The 19,489-nt window shown below is 38.1% G+C and overlaps 1 protein-coding gene across 1 annotated transcript; it reads right to left on the bottom strand.

Moving 5' to 3' along the window:
• Window positions 1–848: 848 nt before the first annotated feature.
• Window positions 849–17,860, bottom strand: LOC143302096 (histone acetyltransferase KAT7-like). Its single transcript, XM_076616617.1, has 13 exons — window positions 17,768–17,860; window positions 15,752–15,872; window positions 15,062–15,334; window positions 13,009–13,091; window positions 12,252–12,341; window positions 11,632–11,799; window positions 10,141–10,338; window positions 9,560–9,649; window positions 8,718–8,858; window positions 7,905–7,998; window positions 7,341–7,487; window positions 6,555–6,661; window positions 849–5,414 (listed from the first exon to the last, which is right to left on the bottom strand). Exons 1-13 carry the CDS (start codon window positions 17,780–17,782, stop codon window positions 5,295–5,297), a joined length of 1,647 nt encoding a protein of 548 aa, XP_076472732.1. The 5' UTR covers window positions 17,783–17,860; the 3' UTR covers window positions 849–5,294.
• Between the last annotated feature and the right edge of the window lie 1,629 nt (window positions 17,861–19,489).

Here is a 19,489-nt window from a genome sequence, read left to right on the forward strand (position 1 = left end):
ATACACAGTTCTTAATATTCCAGAAAAACAAACCAAGACACCAGAAAGTAAATGGATCAGTGCTTTCAACATTGTCATGTGTGTGTATATCTGCATGTATGTATATATGTGTAACACTGTATCTGCCTGTGTGCTTAGATTTTACACTAAAAAGGAAACAAAAAATGGCAGACAAAGGTTAAAGGTCACCCATTGCCCTTTATGGCCATCAGGGTCCCACAGACTTTTATTTTATGTCCGTCAGGGCAGTGAATTCACATTCAGTGTCGAGGGTTTGACATGGAAAGGTGGGGCCCAATCATCTCTTTTCACTGTTTTAACTTCCCCCAACTGAAGTCAGGTACCCACTCACACTTGTGCCCTCGTGTGAAGTACCTTTCCCCAAGGACACATCATCATACTGAAAGGGGACCTGGAAACCTGGAGCCAGTTGCATTGCTTAGACGGAAGAGCCTAGTATGGTATAATCCGCTACTAATCGTGTGTTGTATAGAACTGACCAGTGGTGTAGTTTGGACTCCGTAGGCATTTAGTCACATGTAACTGTCAAAACGTTAGAACCAAGCAATACAACTGACACCTGATCACTGGTGAACAGTGGAACTGAAATCCAACGCCTGATTTGCCATGGTGCTCTCATGGGGTGAGAAATACAGGTTAAATTAAAGGAGTGGTGGGGAATACATAAATCATAGCTTTTTAATGAGAACACGTAAAATATCCAAAATTGAAGCAAATTATTCAAAGTTTTAGTCCAGTAAACCCATGTTAATAAACTGTCACACAGAGAAATAAGCCAACTTGTATACTCTTTTCATGCGTCAGATGCTGCAAAGGAAGCAAAACAATTTTTGTATATATGCACATTTATTATACAAAAACACATGTATTATTTACACCCAAAACATACCTAAACCATCTGAAACACACATTTACAGGGTTTTTTGTTTGTTTCTTTGTTGTTGTTTTTTTTTGCATGCAAGTGCATACACACACAAATATACACACACACATTCACTTGAATGGTGGCCAAGTGGATGGAGTCGTTGACAGGAAGCAAGGACCCAAAGTCTGATTCACTTTAAGACCTGTGTTTTTATGCTCCCCTCCACTTGATCAGTGAACAGAGTGCTAATTTTCTGAACGTTAATAAACTAAGGTCCTCTATGCAGCATGTATTTTGTGCAAGTTAAAGATCCCACAGCAACCAGCATTGTCCCTGGCAGAATTCTGTAGAAAATACTTTTGATTGGGAAACAAGTATTCATACAGTAACAAAAGATGAAAAACAAGGCTGTTGCTGCACTGTGTGTTGTGGTAGAAGCAGCCTTAATTTCACACTGCTGTATCTACAAAGTAATACACACAAACATAGTCATCTATTTTGAAAATACTTGACTCTTTCAACACATCCAGGCTACCAGAGTCCAAAATATGATCAGTGACCCCATCTGACACACAAATGATAGCCATTTGTGTTGCTCTGGTGGAATAACCTATCAGACCATTATTCATTTTCTGAGATAGAACAAAGCCTTAAAATTTCCTAACAAGTAAGACAACTACATATAATACTTGTGAATTTTGCTGTTTCACACCAGTTATTCTCATTCACATTTAAAAAAGGGGGAAAATCCAAATACCACTGTCCAGGAAAGCCCCAAGTGCCATTGCTACATAATCAAGAAACAGTAAATGTGTTCTGCATAATTATTTGACAATCACTTTGAAGAGGGAAGGGAGTTGAACCAGTGATGGCAAAGAACATGTTTGGAAGCTAGATCATGTTTATGTGCATATTATTTGCCAGAATGGCACTTATTCATTTTTTTCAATATTTTCATCAGGTGGCCACTATGTAAATGACTGTGGTGTAAAAAAAATATGTAAATAAACAAAAATCTTGAACAATTGTGCATTTCAAGTGTGAACTTGCCAGTCAGATGGACAAACACACTTGACCATCAAAAACACATTCAATTGAATTACCTGACTTTTACAAGGATTGATCAACGTCAAATCCTCTGATGGTTAATTAAGCATGTCATCCTTCCCCACATATCTGAGACAATTATAAAAAAATCGACCATGTACCTTTCCAACTATTACAAAAGGGTGAAGCTGAGTTTCTTTCAATAAGCTGGAGATGGAATGGGTCACTTATTATTTCCAGAGTTCTTCATGTCATTAGAAATTGGTCTTATGCTGAAACCAGTCATCAAACATACATATCCTCATATACCTGGTAAAACACATGAATTCCACTATTTTCCACTTGCTCTCCGATGCTGCCTTTAATTGTTTAGATAATAAATAATCAACTGAAAGAAAAAGGTCAACCAATAACTGACAAAATGACAATGATTTGATTCAACAAACCTTTCTGGGGATTACTTGCGTTCCAAATCCAAAAATGCATCACCTAGTAGTTGAGGTCCAATGAGCAGGACACACTTTAATTTTGTAAGATATATCAAGTTCATAATAAATAAAGCAAATAAACAAAAGCATGTACATAAAAAAAAATGTAAATATGCACTCACCCGTCATGAAAGTAAACATGATTCAACAACATGGTACATCAAATAACAAACCATCCATAATTTTTTTTAATATTTAGGTCAGGCTCAGCACTTTACTGGTCTTTTTTTTTTTCCATCTACAAATATTCTAAAATTGTTTAAAATCAAATACTTGGAAGTGATGAATTCCACAATTAAAACAGGAAATGGATGAAAGGAGAATTTGAATATTCACAAACTTGTCCAATATACATGACCTGAACAAAAAATAATAAAAACATTTAACCTTCACAGCTCCTGTGCAAGTGACTCAAAAAACATTTCTTCCAGTAAATGCACTGTGTGACTGAAACACAGACAGGAAAGGTTGCTCATCTATAAATCTATAGTTGCTGACTTCCTATTTTAACTTTTGCATCTGATTGTGTTCACCTTCAATCATCATCTATTGTTGCTGGAAATGGCAAAACAAAATCTTTGAGAAACTGAAATTTGACTGTTAAAAGTTTAGGATTAAAAAATCAGGTAAATCAAAGCACAGATGTGTTTTCTCTGGGTGCTGATTATTCTTTTTAACTTTTTGAAGTCGTTCTGGACATGAAACTGTAAGGTACTGAAAACAGATGAAAGCCGAAACAGCAAAGCTGGTGGGTTTATTTTCTTAATGCCACCGGAAATTCCTGCAAAGCAACCTTGAACTTTCTACCTACCTACCCAGATAAGCCTGCTCTTATTTAAAGATAAAAAAGAATGTTTTGAAACCCTGTTAATTTCTAATCATATGTAAGATAAAAAGATTATCTCAGAAGATCTGTCATTGTTCACAAATTGAGTTTTGGCACTGAGTGATTGAAAAAAAAAATTTCACTGTAGAATACTCCAACTATGCAATCATGGACACTCTGGTATGAGAAAAGAGTTTCATAAACAGAACAGCAGCAGAAAGATGAAAGTGACATCTCATGGATAAACAAACATCACTGAGACTAAAAATAAATGCTGCATACTTTTTACTTAGGCTTTTCACCCACTGACAAGATCGGGTATAGGTGTTTGACAAGAGACCTCCATAGTCCATTGTCCTGTGACTTTGTCTCTATCTGGTTCCAAGTAAGGCCTGTTTTCATGGTGTCTGCCTGGAGGTCTCTTCACCAGGTGTTTCTGCCTCTGCCCTTGAAGGCTCATGTCAGGGCCTGTCTGATGATGCTTTGTACTGATTTTCACACCATGTGCCTAACCCATTTTCAGCCAAATTTGCTTTTAACTGGTCTTTGTTCTTCTTCCACAACAGGTCGATGTTGCTGATCTTGTCCGGCCTGTGGACCTGGAGGATATTTCTCTCAGGCAGCTGTTGATGAACATCTCCCTTTGTTGGTGGCAGTCTTTGTCAACTTCCATGTCTCAGCACTGTACAGTAGCAATACCTTAATGTTGGAAATGAAAACCTGCTGTGTATTCTGGTCAATTGTAAATAAGTAAGAGAAGTTTATTCACTGTAAATATTTACCAGAATCGCATACTTTTTGACTATCCACCAGAATGGAGATCCCTGTGAATCTAAACAACTTCCAGTCTGTGGTGGATACAACCCTACGAAAAATAGTAATAAGCCTAATATATCAACTAATCAATTAAGAGACAATCAAAACAAAGCAACCAAATAATCAACAAGCAATCCAAAACAAGTTGAAAACCAGTAACACCCAAACAAAGATCATTCAAACATAAATCTGCAGCGTTGCTGTGTCAGAGAAAATGTATCTCGTACCTCCTTTCATCTTGTGTTTGTGGGAAACAACTCCCACATTCAATTGTATCAACAATTTGGCTTTTACGTGTATAACCATTTCTTATTGACCTTTAGGCAGCCAAACTATGTTTTGGGGAGTGTACATGCTGGGTATGTTAATCACCCACCAAACACTGACATGGATCATGTGATCTCTAATATGCAAATTTGATCTTTTGCATCTGTATCATACAGGCAGGGGATTCAGGCACTGGCAGGTCAGCACCTGCGTTGACCTGGGAGATTGGAATAATCTCCACCCCTAACCTCACACTGTCACAGATACCTTGATCAAACCCATGTCTCACAGACTGAAAACTCTAACGGTTTAACCATTCAGCTATTGTAGCCATCTACGTCTATAACATGGAGATAGAGGATCTGGAGCTGGCAATGGCATTTTCACTATTTTTTCATGCTTGTTATTTCTTTGGTTTCTTCTGAGGTCACAATTAGTGCTGTGTGCGGACAAAGGATATTTGCTGACTCCATGATGAACTAGTGACAATATAGCAGCTGAGAATAATTTCATTCTAATTCATTAAAACAGATCAAATTACACCTGTAGCTAGCTCAATTTCCTCTTACAAAATGAATGAAATGAAAAAAGTGTCAACAAAATTCTTTTTACATTGGATACACTCGCACAGACACAAAGAGGAAGGCACACATTCCATCACCTGCCTCTTAAAATAACCTTCCACACCTCTCTCTCTCTCTTCTCAGAGGAACCGAACAATGGTTTCAACACATCCTTTTGCTTCAGTAAAGAGGAATATGGGGGACCAGTTCAATCTTAACTTTTGTTCTGATCAGATGAATCGTGCTGAAGGCAAGGGGCAGTCATATCTAATCGCTCTCTGTGCTGGCTTGCTGACTCATAAAGAAGTATATGTGCACCCCAAATCAGGACTGGCAACTGATCTCTAGGCCCATGAAGTTCTCCAATAGTCAAGGTTCACAATATACTGAGCACTCGCTCATCAAGACGCTGGGCTTCTCTGTGCTGGCGGCGTCCACTTCAGGCTGGTTGGATCGATGACTTTGCTGAGGCCATCAGAGGATTTTCGTGCCTCCTTCTCCAGGTAGTCCTCTATCAGATCCTGAAAACATTCAGGACAGACACAGACATCAACATCCAAAGAGAGCATCAACTTTGTGCTGTGGACAGTTTTCTCTTTTTGAATGCATTCTTTGCATCTGGTAAGTTTATCTGCAAATGAATGAAAGCATAACCAATGAATCTTTTTCAGCAATAGAAGACAGGCGGTGATCATCAACGGGTTTGATATCCTCTCAGGGGTACCACAGGGTTCAGTCCTTGGTCCATACCTGTTTCTGATTTATACTAATGATCTGCCTGAGAAACTGGCATCAAATGCACACCTGTTTGCAGATGAATCAGCAGTGTACAAAGTTGTAGCAGCACCCCAGGACCATGTACAGTTACAGCAAGACCTCCACACACACAGAGTGAGAGAGCTGCAACATGCTGTTCCATCCTGTAAAATACTGAACCCTGCCGAAAAAAATAAAACAGGAAAACATGGCCACATTCTGGAAATAGTGGACTCCATCAAATACCTTGGAGTGACAGTCAGCAAAGAACTTGGCTCCAAGAAAAATACTGAGAACATCTGTTCCAAGGCCAACATAACCTTAGGTTTATTGAGGAGGAATTTTAAAGTCAGCTCCAAGACCATCAGGGAATTGGCATACAAGTCACTTGTCCATCCAGTATTCAAATTTTCATCATCAGTTTGGGATCCATACCAACAACAGGACATCGACCCAGAACAGCTGTCCCAGATCTACTGCAGGACACAATACAGACAGGCAGGATTCCTCCCAAGAACAATTCCGGACTGGAAATGCCCTGTGTCACAACTCATGACAATCATGTGTGAAGTTCTGTTTTGTGCATGCTTTTCCCCACTCACTCTCCCCAGCTTGCTTGTCTTTTTGCTTGTCTTTTTGAATGACATACCCATCATGCAATCAAACTGATTCATTTAAAGTGTTGTCCTCAATCCTATGCTGTGGTAGGGGATTTCTTTTTTTTCTTTCAACATGGAATTATTGTACTTTTGCAGGGAGGGATACATCAAAAGTTAATTCATTAATCCATAGCAAAAAAAAGGCAGTCTGTTCCTGCAGAATTATGAGCAGATGCTCAAAAAATGTCAGTGGCTAATTCAGATGCTAGAGTTAAAAAAAATAAAGAAACGACTCTAAAGACCTACCTGTCTCTTGAGCACAAGGTGTTTTCCTTTCCAGTACTTGAGCATGCCCAGTTCTTGCAATGTGCCCACCAGGTCCACAGCATTGATGGCTGTTTCCTGACTCATATCTGATCGCACACACACACACACACACACGCACATGCGCACACACACGCATACACATGAGCACAAATACACATACGCATAGAGAAATACAGACATCTCCTGTGTTGCAATGAACCTTTATAAGCAAGCTCATGTAAGAAAGCTATCAAGATCCCCACTTTCAGGCTAACAAGCTGAACTTATTTTATACCATACACACACACAACCTCATATAACAACTCCAACCTTCCATTCCTCTGCCAATCCTCTTTTTTTTTCTGGTCCTGTTCCAAATAATGTTACGTATAAGTATGCTTGAACATCAAGGCTCAAATGGAAACAGCCACATGCATGCATTTGAGCACACACACTTATAAATATATACCACAGTAGTAGAGTGGATAAGCATGTCATTCTTAAACTTTTAACCTTAATTTGTTCACAACTGTACAGATATGAGACACACACATATACAACCCTCATCAACCTCTTCAAACAATGCTATCTTCACGAAACCAAGACCTGAACAACTTGTCCTAAAAGTTGTAAGCAAATAGGTCATTTACTGCTACAGCCCTCATGCACACACAGCCATGTGCAATAGCACACACATAGACACACAGACACACACACATTCACACAGACACACACACACACAGATACACACACACACACACACACACACACAGAGGTGCAACCTACCTTTGATGCAGATCTCAGAATCTTTGTACTTGTGCAGATAGCCCAGAACCACATCCTTCCAATAGCTACGATACGACAGTAAGCCCAAGTCTGACAAAGGACGCTCAGGCGATCCCACTTTGGATTCCCTCTTGCTCAACAGATAACCTGAAAATTAAGTTAAAAAAAAAAAAAATATATAATGTTAAAGTGCAGCATAACATAAGGTTTGCTGAACAAGTTATACAAGGTATAAAGTATGACAGACCTGGTCACAAAATTATGTTAGATGGCTGATCTTGGCCAAGGAGAACAAGAAATTAACTATTCAGACCCCTGCCGGAGTCTGCACTAGTTGGGTCACGGTTAAGTATGTGTAATTAAATTAACTATTCAACAATTTTCAAAGTTTGAAACTGAAGTCAACATTCCAGACATCCTCAAAAACCTTCTTGTGGAGTAAGCATTTTAAAGGCGCTTTAGCAATGAAATAAGTTGATAATTATATTTTTCCACTGAATCAGTTGTTAAAAAGCGATACTTCTGAGACAGGAAAAGTAGTGGCATGAAGAATAATGCACTCACTGAAATCTATCAGCATCTTTCCAAATCCCTTTCGCATGTATTGTGGTAAGGTCAGCAGACAAGACACATTGTAATTCAGGAACGAGTTCTTTTCCTGGAGGAAAAAAAAGTGTTCATGATAAACAGTACTTCATTTGAATCTGAAAACAAAGTTATTGTATCTCCTGCAATAATTAAAAAAACTTGAAAAACATTTACCATCCTTGCAATAACACCTGAAAGGAAAAAATCCAAAACAGTTTTGACAGCAGGTTAAAAAGTGCACACACATCCACACATATATTTCAAACAATTTTACTCTCCTCTTCTCTTTTGAGAAGATGTAGAAAAACCAAGCACATATCAACATGTGTTTGCATCTGTGTGTATATATTAATGGGTATATGACTAAAAGAATAATAATTTTAAAAAAAATTAAGTCATATTTTCTACACAGCTTCTAGCATAACAGCAACCAGGTGCACTCTTAATTGCAAACAATATTTTTCATGATAATGGGAAAAGGAAATGCTTCAATTTTATGTTTATTCGCACTACAATGTTTATAGACATCCACTTTCCACTCCCCCCAACACCCCCTGACACAAAATAAGCAGGTACCATCCCAATCATGTTGATCAGCAGAATAATACACATCTACGCATGGACACCCACAAGCAGGCAAATGCCCTTTATGCTCTGTTCTCAAGGGCCATTACAAATGGGTTCATCAATGAAATTTGTACTTGTCCTTTTTGTGACTGAAAGTATCAAGCAACTGGTCAAAAACTTGCTGAAAACTAAAACGCATTTCACTGACACAAAATAACCTGCCTTTGAGAAATAGCCCACAATGTGACAGCCTGACTGGTCATTGTCTGTCATCACATAGAAGAGGAAAGGCTCCACGTCAAAATAGAGTGTTTTGTGGTCTAGGAACAGCTTGGCAAGCAGGCACAGATTTTGGCAGTACACCTGGAAAGAGACAGGTTGAAAGAAAAAATTAAATCAAAACATGTCATTGTATCTATTAAAAAAAAAAAAAAAAAAGACTGCAAAGCTGAGAACATTTCTCAAAATACAACAGTAAAAAGACATTGTGTGTGCACACTATCTGAAGCAAACTAGTTTACCACATTATGTTGGACGTATGAAGATTTTCCATCAGCTTCAGATGTTTTTCTGATATATATGCCTTACATGCATGGATTTATCTTCCAAGTTCCATACCAGTTTTTTACCTTTCACTTTAATAAAGTGTGACCATCCAACACAGACTACAAGTTTTTATTCTTACATGTTTGCATTGGGTACGTGCAAAAAAAGACTCCAGTCTGCACTCAGACTGTATCCATTAAAATTCTTAAATGCCAATGCATATGTTTTTCATATCTGTACTGCATGCACTTTTAATACGGGCGTATGTATTGCCTGCATGCACATACACATGAACACACAGGAAAGAATGAAAAAAACAATGACACTGGAGGACTGTTACCACAAATGAATATCCATGATATAAGTACATATACATAACCATGTCCAAAGCAAAGATACTGCCATTATCAAAATGGAGACAGACTGTGTGTGAGTTAGATATGTAATAGTACAAAAGAAAAGATACATTATCATATATAAAGAATAAGCACACAATTTCTTCCACACATCTCACTTACCTTGTTCTTTTTGCCATCCACTTCAAAAACGGAGATTTTGTCTTTACGGTAAATCTCATCACCTGGTGGATGTCTCCAAGCACATTTTGCCTGTACAATCATACAAACAATTCTTTTAAGAGAATGTCCACAAGCAAATGCATCCTGTCTTAATTTGTTTGAATAAAATTTGGCATTCCAACAGAGTATCTTATTGTGTCAGAATTAACTTTGTCATTTCAGGTGTCAAAATGACAAACTCCAGAAACTTCTACTAGCTCTGTTCATGTTCTATTTAAAGGGAAAAAAAAGTCTAGTTGATAATGAAAAGCAGACAAGACTTTACTTCAAATGTGAATGTCAAACATGAGCCACGTATGTACATACATATATGTGATAAAACCTCAACTTAGGAAAAATCACCTACACAATGTGTGAGAGAACAAGCCCAATAATAAATTTATAATACCAACAAAAATCTCTCCAAAATAGCTGGTGAATCAAAAAAGCATACAAAAAGTGCACACACACAAATGCACACACACATATACACAGAGGCAGGAATAAACACACACTACTCAGTTGACAGTCCTTAGTCTCACCATGTGTCTCTTCAGAATGGTGGTGGTCTTCATGTACTTGAGGCAAAATTCACACAGATAGATTTTGGGCAGTCGAGCGTACTCTTCAGGGTACGGAGCTGAATACCAGGTGATGATCTCATAGCGACCAATCTCAATCTTCTTGATGCGATACTCTTGCAGGTCTGACTTCTGAGTCTGCTCCACCATCTGTTCTTCCTGGTTTTATAAAGGGGGAAAGAAATTATTGTTTTAAATGGTTTTAAAAAAAAAAGAAAAAAAAAGAAGCTAACTTGCCACAGTTATGTGATATGAGTAAATAAACAACAAATATTTATCATATGTTAGTGACCATGACCCTCATTCAAAATAAAGAGTTGTATCGAACCGAGGAATGTTTTCAATTTTTGCCTCCCAAGAATGACATTCTGACAATAAACTGAATTTACACTTGCTCAATTCAGCTCAAATTCAGATGAAATCAGAAGAACTGAATGCAACACCAACAAGAATTCACTACAGTCCATTACTGAACATTTACCTAAAAGGAAAGCTAATATCGTTCAGTATAATGAAATCTATCTCTCACTCTCTCTTTCTATAATTTAGATTTTAAGTATCAGTTCAGCCTTTCACTTCCAAGGGGTAGCTGCATTCTCAACAGTCCAGCCGGTTATGCAAATATATTCGCTTTCTTGCAAGTGGCATCTGCCTTGTTGCATGTTTGAAGCGGTTTCTCAGCAAGTTTTGCATGCTAAAAAGTACATAAACAGGTAGAAGGTGGGGTCATATTGGAAATGGGTGTAGAAAAAACACGATTCATCTTGCCTTCATTTTGGGGTTTTCATTTTCTGTGAAACCCTCCAGATGAAAGCTTCTAGCTGAAATATTGTTTTCAGTGAGCTTTGGTGTTGCAATATTTTGTGTGTGTGTGTGTGTGTGTGTGTGTGTGTGTGTGTGTGTGTGTGCATGAGTGTTCATGTAAACTGTTCATGTTTTGAACAATATGAAAGTGAAGAAAAACAACATAATTAACATAATTGCACTTAATAGTTGTGTATGATACATTTGCAAACATTCTAGCACCATTTCCACTCTTGAAATACACAGATGTGAATTTTCTTTTTTCCAAAGTATTCTATGGTATTCTATGGTGGTTGTTTTTTTTTTAAATATCCTAATCTTCTCACCTAGATTTCTCATCCTGTCCACAACGAACATATGACAGATAAATATTTTTCTTTGAAGAAAACATACTCTTTTAGTTTTACAAAGTTTTGAGCATTATTTCAATTTAAAAATTTTTTTTTAGAGATTGGTATTCTTGGACAAAAATTACAAACAGTTCCGCATGTCAACAGGTTAAATCAAAACATCAGAACAGTCAAATGTCAGGATAAGAATAATATAAATAAAGCAGAGACCAATAATATCACTCCATACACAAAAAAAAGCCCACCCACATCAGAACAGTGCCAGGCGGCAGGAAAAACGAAAACCAAAAGAACTGACCAGCAGTTCACTGGCACGTGCTTGAGCTTTCTTGAAGAGCTCTTTGTCCAGTTCTGTGGCCATGTTGTTGACAGGCTGACTCTTGACTGGGCGGGGCTCCTCCTCCTCATTGCCTTTACTTTTCAGCCTCCTCCTCTGATGTACAATGGAACTTCTCTTCCTGACATTCTGCATCCAAGGGAAAATGCAGACGTGTGTGAGGGAATGAGTCAATGAGTGAGTGAGTGAGAGAGAGAGAGAGAGAGTGTGTGTGTGTGTTGTGTATGTATGTGTGTGTTGCTGTATGTGTGTGTGTGTGTGTGTGTGTGAGAGAGAGAGAGAGAGAGAGAGAGAGAGAGAGAGAGAGAGAGAGAGAGAGAGAGAGAGAGAGAGAGAAAGTGTGTGTGTGTGTGTGTGTGCGCGCGCGTGCATGTGTATGTGTGCACATATCCAACGTATTTGGAATTATGAGAAAATGAAATGGCTTCCTGCACTCTATCATTTCTTGAATCACTTCTATTCAGGACTCTCACAGATAAAAATATGTAACCCAAATCCAATACCTTTTACATTTAAAAATTTTTTGAAATTCTTCTTGTGTAAGTTTTTTTCCTTTATGGTTCTTCTGGCAATGTACATACCTGGTGTCCAAAGCCTCTCTTCCTGTTGGGGAGCTTAATGTTTGTTCTTTTCTTCTGGAGGAAAGTCTTAATGCGGGTGTCATGACGTGTCTGGAAAACACAAAGAATATATCAAAATAAGCAGAGCAACTGTCTTGACTCTTACAAATACCTCCCAATGTATGAAAGGCAGTAAATGTAAGCACCTAACACATATATCATTTAAGTATATGTAACTATAAACAACCCAGGCTATGATACACGACCGACAGACCTGGAGCAATCTGGTGAACAGTTCTGTGCTGTGCCTCAGTGACTCTTCACAGAGTCAAGGGAGAAGAAAGAAGAAGATATCCAACTGACATTTCACAAAATCTTTTCTACCACAAAGGAAACAAGCACAATGCAATGCTTTATAACAATTTAAGGATAAAATCCCTCTCTCTCAAATATCTTAGAATCATGTAACCATTGTGGAACCAGAGCAGCAAAATTAAGCTCTTTTTTTTCATAAAGAATAACACAAATCATCTGACTCTGCTAATAACTCCCTAACAGTACTAAAGAAAAAATACAAGTGAATTTAAGACAAGCAAAAACTTGCTATTCAACGATTTAAACCGAGATTGTATATTCTTTTTTCAGACTGCAAACACAGATTGCCCTTAGTTCATTTCACATCCGTTGACAGATGTATCATAAATATAGAAAACATAAAAAAAATAAATAAATAAAATAAAAAGTACATTGAGAAGTAGTGCCACAAGTCACTCCTTACCTTGCAAGCCTCTGCTGTTGTGTTGTGAAAGAGGGGACAAGTTTTGAGTGACCGATGAGACCCATGGCGCCCACTCAAATGACCTGTACACAGTAATAATGAGTAATGTCAATGATATCAGAACACCATGACAAATAACAAAATCAATACTACAAATGCATTCACTGACTTGAAAACAACTATTTTCAACTCAACACTGTGGAGATCAACAGGCATTTGTTGCTATCAGGACCTTCGCATGAAAACAACTATTTTCAACTCAACACTGTGGAGATCAACAGGCATTTGTTGCGATCAGGACCTTTGCATGAAAACAACTACTTTTCAACTCAACACTGTGGAGATCAACAGGCATTTGCTGTGATCAGGACCTTCGCATGAAAAAATAAAATCAATACATAACCATTTACGCACTTTCCAAGACTTAAGTGACATGATTTTCCTCTCACAACTAAATCTATCTCATGAAACACATTTTTTTTAGATCACAGAATTCTGCCATAGAGGCAATTCTGTTATTGCCACTGGTTCTTTCTGAACAAATCGTGCATGCTAAACACACAACTTCTGTGTACTATTTTGATGACAAGATTGCCCACAAAAGATCACTATTCAACATCAATGCAGCCTATATCCTGACATTTCATCTAATCAATAAAAAAAAAAGGGGGCAAACATACCAAAGCAAAACAAAAAACATATGTTCTGTTAACTACCTTGGCAGTGCCCACCCCCACTTAGCAAAAATTTCACCCTAAAATTAGGGGAAGGCGTTTTACTGGGTACTGTACCCTTTGCAGGAGCCCATTCCCTTACTTATTTTACCTGAAAGTACTGGTGGAGTGTCACTTATATATGCATAAGAAGTTTCTCCTCAAATGGTGATATCAACAAGAAATTGTTCAAATGCGTAATGAATGACCCAATGAGTGTCTGTTCAAAAGTCTCCTCTCTCTGCCTTTGTCTTCTTCATCTATTCATCACTCTTTCTTTCTGTCCTTTCCCCCCACCTCCTTGCTTTCTCTCTTACAAACACATGCTTGTGTGCATGCTCATTTGTGTGTGTGAGACAGAGAGAGAGAGAGATTGAGATTGAGACTGAGATTGAGATGGTTTTTTCATAAGGCCATGACCCCTCAGAAGGAGGTGTACATGAACATAACAAAAACGTTTCAGATTACTATGTTACATATGAACATAGTCTTTTAAATGCTTTATACTTATAGAGATAAATAGCCAACTGCTTTATAGTACTTTCATTTGTTGATGACAACAATACAATCAGTCTAAATAAACATGGGTCTTTACTGTACTAAGTGTACTTGTATGGTATAAACTGATCTCAAATATCACTTAATCCCGGACAAGTAAGAACAAAATGAATTTCTTTTTCTACTGACGATCAACATATTGGACATTTCAGATTTCAAGCATATGTCTGTTGATAGCGATTACAATGAATGTATATATCAGAAATACCAAACCAAAATTTTGTCATAATCATAATGTGTTTCAAATGTCTGTCAGCATGCGTAGATATGTAAGTTGGTAAATGCCGTATATGGCTAAACAAACAAACAGAGAGAGAGAGGGGTGGGGAGGGGACTGAGAATAAAACGAAAACTGAAAGAAGACAATGTGTCATGAAGCAGCATCTTGCTCTCACTTGCTTTATCAATGACACACTGGCACCTCATGCAGATGTTCTGTTCTTTATTTCCAGGTCAAAACTTGCACTGCTTTGTCAAATTACATGATCACAAATAGCAAACTGATCTATCATTAGCCCATAACAATGTTCCTTCTTTGTTTTTAAAAGTGGGGAGTGGGTGTTTACAAGGTAAATGTTTAATCCAAAATATGGGGTAGGCATTAACTTAGATACTTGGTGCTTACAATATAGTTTACAATATACGCAAAACAGCGCTGGAATATATATCCTGTTCATCTCAAGGGACATTTTTGTTATCCCGAATAAAGCAACTTCCTTCAAATCTAAGTTTGTAAGCTGTGATAATGAAAAAGCTGAACCAAAGCAGTAAAAGTCACTAACCTTTTGAGTCACAACCTGGAAGGGGGCAATGGGCAGTAGTTTCATTATAGTCTGTCTTGGGTACAGCTCTTCTCTCTGAAAAAGCCCAGGCTTTCAGGTCCAAGCTTCCAAGATTGCTGGCACCATTCTGCACAGGCGACACAGTCCTCCTTCCTGATCTTCTACCCCTCCTTCTCTTGGCAGGTGGACTTCTGGCAAGTCTGTCAGCCTCTGAGTCGTATCCAAGAGGTTCTTTGCGTTTTTGGGGTGCAATATGTTGTTGTGGTCTTGTTGCTGATAAGAAAAAAACATACATAATTTTTGCCCATTGACTACATACTGCTGAGCAAGTGCGAGTGTGAGAGTGAGCGTGACTATGAGTGAGTATATGTGTGTGTACACTTGTGTTTCAAAAATCTCTCTTAGAACCTGCCACCTAAGTCACAATGACTGCCTCTCGGAGCATGCTACAAATCTGGGAAAAGAAAAATCAAGAAACAACCACTGTCCTTTGTTACTGACAGTGGTGGCTTTGTTAAATCATGTTGGAATTTATTTGCCAGCTAATATTGTAATACAAAAGACAGACAGTAAGAAAAAAGGGAAAATAAAGAAAACTAAAAAGTAAGAAACAGGGACATGGAGGCACAGTCTCAGTGAGTAAGAGATAGAGACTGAGAGTGAGACAGAATGACAGAACAGATTTGGTACCTCTGGAAAAAGAGGATGACCGTCTTGTAGAGATACGGGTTCCAGCAGTTTTCTCGTTATGGTCTTGAGTGCCTTCAATGTGGCCATTTTCTTTGACAACAGATGGAGTCACGCCCCGTCTCTGCAAACAAATTTTCTTCACATCTCTGGTCTTCCCTAATCCAGATAACCACCCCCCATGGCAATTCCATTACCACAAAATGACCACACACACACAAAATGGCTCTTTCTCAAAACCGAATGGATCTCCACATCTATATGCTATTGATTATGTTAACTATCATAATTAAGACAATAAACATATAACGAAAACTGCTTTAAAACTATCATAATAATCATATAAATATACAGAAAAATTGTCATAAATTTGTGGCCTTTCACACCTTTTTCTCAAGCTGATCAGTTTCTGTTTCCCTCTAAAGTCTTCTTTGTCATCAGATTCAAGAGGACTACTGTTGTAACTTATGTGACTGTATGGGTGTTTACTTAGGGCTTGGCAAAACAAGTAAGCTATTAGTATTACTACCATCAAAATTAAGTAGTGGAGCTGTGCCTCTTTTTGGGGAGGATGGGGGAGTAACAAAGAATCATGTGGGTGGGAGGAGGGGGTCGGGGGAGGGGGGGGGGGTCATAGTGACCTGACACTAACAGTTCGCTATTGACCGCTGAGTCAGAATTGCACCTAAACAGACCTGACTGTGGCTAGGTATGGAAAATTGACAACCACCACCATGAGAGTAATGTCACTGAAGCATCACAGAAACAGTAATAGTTCTAGTAAAGAAAAAACAACAACACCCATGTATATATATATATATATATATATATATATATATATATATATATAAATCAACATAATTCCACATGTATCATTGTTGGAGGTTCTCATCAAATACGTATGTGAAATAGGAGGATTAATTACCAAATCAGCGTTGTCTGCCAGTTTTACACTGGTTTCAATCTACTGTTCAGCAAATTCAAGTGAATTTCAAATAAAAAATAAAGTGATGAATATACAAACACTGTGACACACATGTGTACATATAAGTTACAACACATAAAAAAGAAAGCCTTTCATAATAAATATATAATCCCAACTGTTAATGGTGTCTACTATTGAAGAGGGCTTTCGTTGTTTTAAAATCAAACTCTTGGAATTGTCATTCATGATACAGTGCTTTAATGTTTTTGTTGTTTTTGTTTATAAACAAAATCAAATGTTAATTTTCATATGTGTGTGTGTGTGTGTGTGTGTGAGAGAGAGAGAGAGAGAGAGAGAGAGAGAGAGAGAGAGAGATTTTGGCAATTTGATATTTAACTAAGTCTGTGAGTGTTAATCATGTAACCCCACCCCCACCCCCCAAAACAAAACAAAACAAACAAAAAAACAAAAACAAAACAAAGCAGACTGATAAATAACCACTCCTTCCCCAAGCAAGAGAGGGCAGATTTTCATCCCTGGGAATGGGATGGGCGTGGGGGGAGGGGCAGGCTCTGAGACAACTTCAAATTGAATTTACTCTTAATTGAAACTATTTTAATGATTTCATGGTTTAAGCAGGGTTACATCTTCTTTTCTTCTTTTTCTTTGTTTCTTATATACTTTGCAACCGAGAAAACCGGATCTAAGGACAAACAAGCAGGCAAAACTGAAACCAAAACAAGGAATGAATGATATGGCACCCAGCTCTCTTGTCTTCATTTAATTTCAACTTCATGGGTGTGTATTTTCCGAAATAAATAAAATCCCACTTTGTAGGACAAGGCTGTGTATAGTAGAATGAAATTCGCGATCCGTTACTCATTAATACAAACATCAGGTTGTCAACAAGGAACGATTTGTTGTGAAAAGACATGAATAGTACACAGAAACTAAGACTTCTGCAACATTCACAACGTACACCGTTTGCTGAACAAAGAATGAATAGCTATTCATCTTCTGTCGTTTGAATCAAGCATCACCAATAAAGTATTACACAGAGCATTTTTTTAAACACAATGTTTAACTGTTCTTGCCTTTTTCCTTGGCATGGTTTTTTGTGTTTTTGTTTTTTTTTCCGAGCGTAACACTCTTCCTTGCGGCGGTAAGCGTTCTTTCGTTTCCGACAGGGCGACCTCTGTTTATTGAGAGTAGTTTCCCCTGTTATTGTGTTGGTTGGGTTCTTCAAGCGGTGGTAGGCTGATCAGGACTAATAAACAAATAATGGGTTTGTGTAAAGATACACAATCACACATGCAGATCACCAACCTAAAAATCGAAAGCCTTGAATCTTTTCTTTTTTCAATTATTTTGAACAGTAGCAGACAAATTACACGGCAGAATGGAATCGGTTAGTTTGTCGATCTGAGAACGAGAGAGTTAAGTGATTTATTTTATGCAATGTCCTCGAATCAATGGACAGTGACTGAAGCACATAAAATGGACAGATAATGAGATATATAAAGTATCACTAAATCCAAACTTGGCGGAGCGCGCACGCATGCGCACGCTCATCTTTGTGCCTGCCAGTCTGAACCATGCGGATGAACTATTGTCAAAAGCTACTTTCACTTCAGGTTGCACGTGCACAAGTGATATCATCACGCGATTCGTTGCTGAGAAACAAGTTCAGTTTGGGTGAAGCTTTCCACTGATCAACGAACATAGAACTCGTTGCCGTGCACTCTGACCATATATTATTTCTTAAAACGGATCCCGTGGATTTTACACGGCCGGATTTGTTCTTTTGCTTTTGTGCAGGCGAAAGCAAATATCATCCGCCGGGTAGGTCTAATTCCTGTTTTCTTCTGTGGATCTCCGTAGGCTATCGTCAGAATGTCTTTTCCAAAATGGAAGTATGTGATTGGAGGCTGGAGGGAGGGGGGCGTAGCTGGTAACTTGACTGGACAGTGATATAATTCCGGCGGCACAAGTTTAATTATTTGAAACGTGACTGAAATCGATGGAGTGAAAATTATAGACTCATTCGGTGTATATTGGGTGTCTAATTTGATCTGGCGTGGATTAACTCACATCTCGTAAAGCTCTCGCATTTGCCCTTTCAGTTTTTATTATAATAAGATAGCAACAGTGAGCCGTACTTAAACACCGCAAGCCGGATCTGTTAGACGCCAAACAATAATTGATGCCGGTTTCATTTTTGTGTTTAAGTTCAGCATTGCACAAATCTGTCATGACTCATTTTTAATCATCAAATTTGAGCACACTGGCAGAATAATGCCTGTCAATCTTTGCCAAGTATATAAACTTGACTGTGAATTAAAGCTGGCAAGGCTTCCATTCCTTACTCAATGAATGTCTTTGTCTTCTTCTTTCTCCACTTTCTCCTCCTCCTCCCTGTCTTCCCTCCCCCTCCCCCTTCTTCTTCTCATTATTATTTTAACGGGCACTGACTTTATTTTATGATAGTTATCTTTTATTGTGACCAGTAAGCCAATGCCTTTATTTCCCACAGTGGCACAGGAGTGGGCAGGAGAGGGAATACTGGAAATGTTGCCAAAGATTCTCTTCCTTCACATCCCCAATGGGTGTGTGTGAATGGGGATCGTGGAGGATGGAGAGTTTATGAATGTGTGTTTTAGCTCTCTTTTGTTTTTGTTTCTTTTTTTCTTTTTTTTCTTTTTTATATAGTTAAAAACATCCTTCACCGTCTTTCCTGATTTCCATTGGCATCAGTGTTAACCTGCTCATCCTATATTCTCCAAACATAGCCACACCGAAGTTTGATTTTGTCTGCA

This window comes from Babylonia areolata, chromosome 2, assembly GCF_041734735.1.
Source record: "Babylonia areolata isolate BAREFJ2019XMU chromosome 2, ASM4173473v1, whole genome shotgun sequence".
Lineage (NCBI taxonomy): Eukaryota > Metazoa > Mollusca > Gastropoda > Neogastropoda > Buccinidae > Babylonia > Babylonia areolata.

Excerpts from the sequence above, each read along its gene's own strand:
- LOC143302096 (XM_076616617.1), bottom strand. Across the intron at positions 9,650-10,140 it reads CCATTCTGAAGAGACACATG|GCAAAATGTGCTTGGAGACA; the intron begins GTGAGACTAAGG and ends ATGATTGTACAG. Across the intron at positions 8,859-9,559 it reads TGGATGGCAAAAAGAACAAG|GTGTACTGCCAAAATCTGTG; the intron begins GTAAGTGAGATG and ends GTCTCTTTCCAG.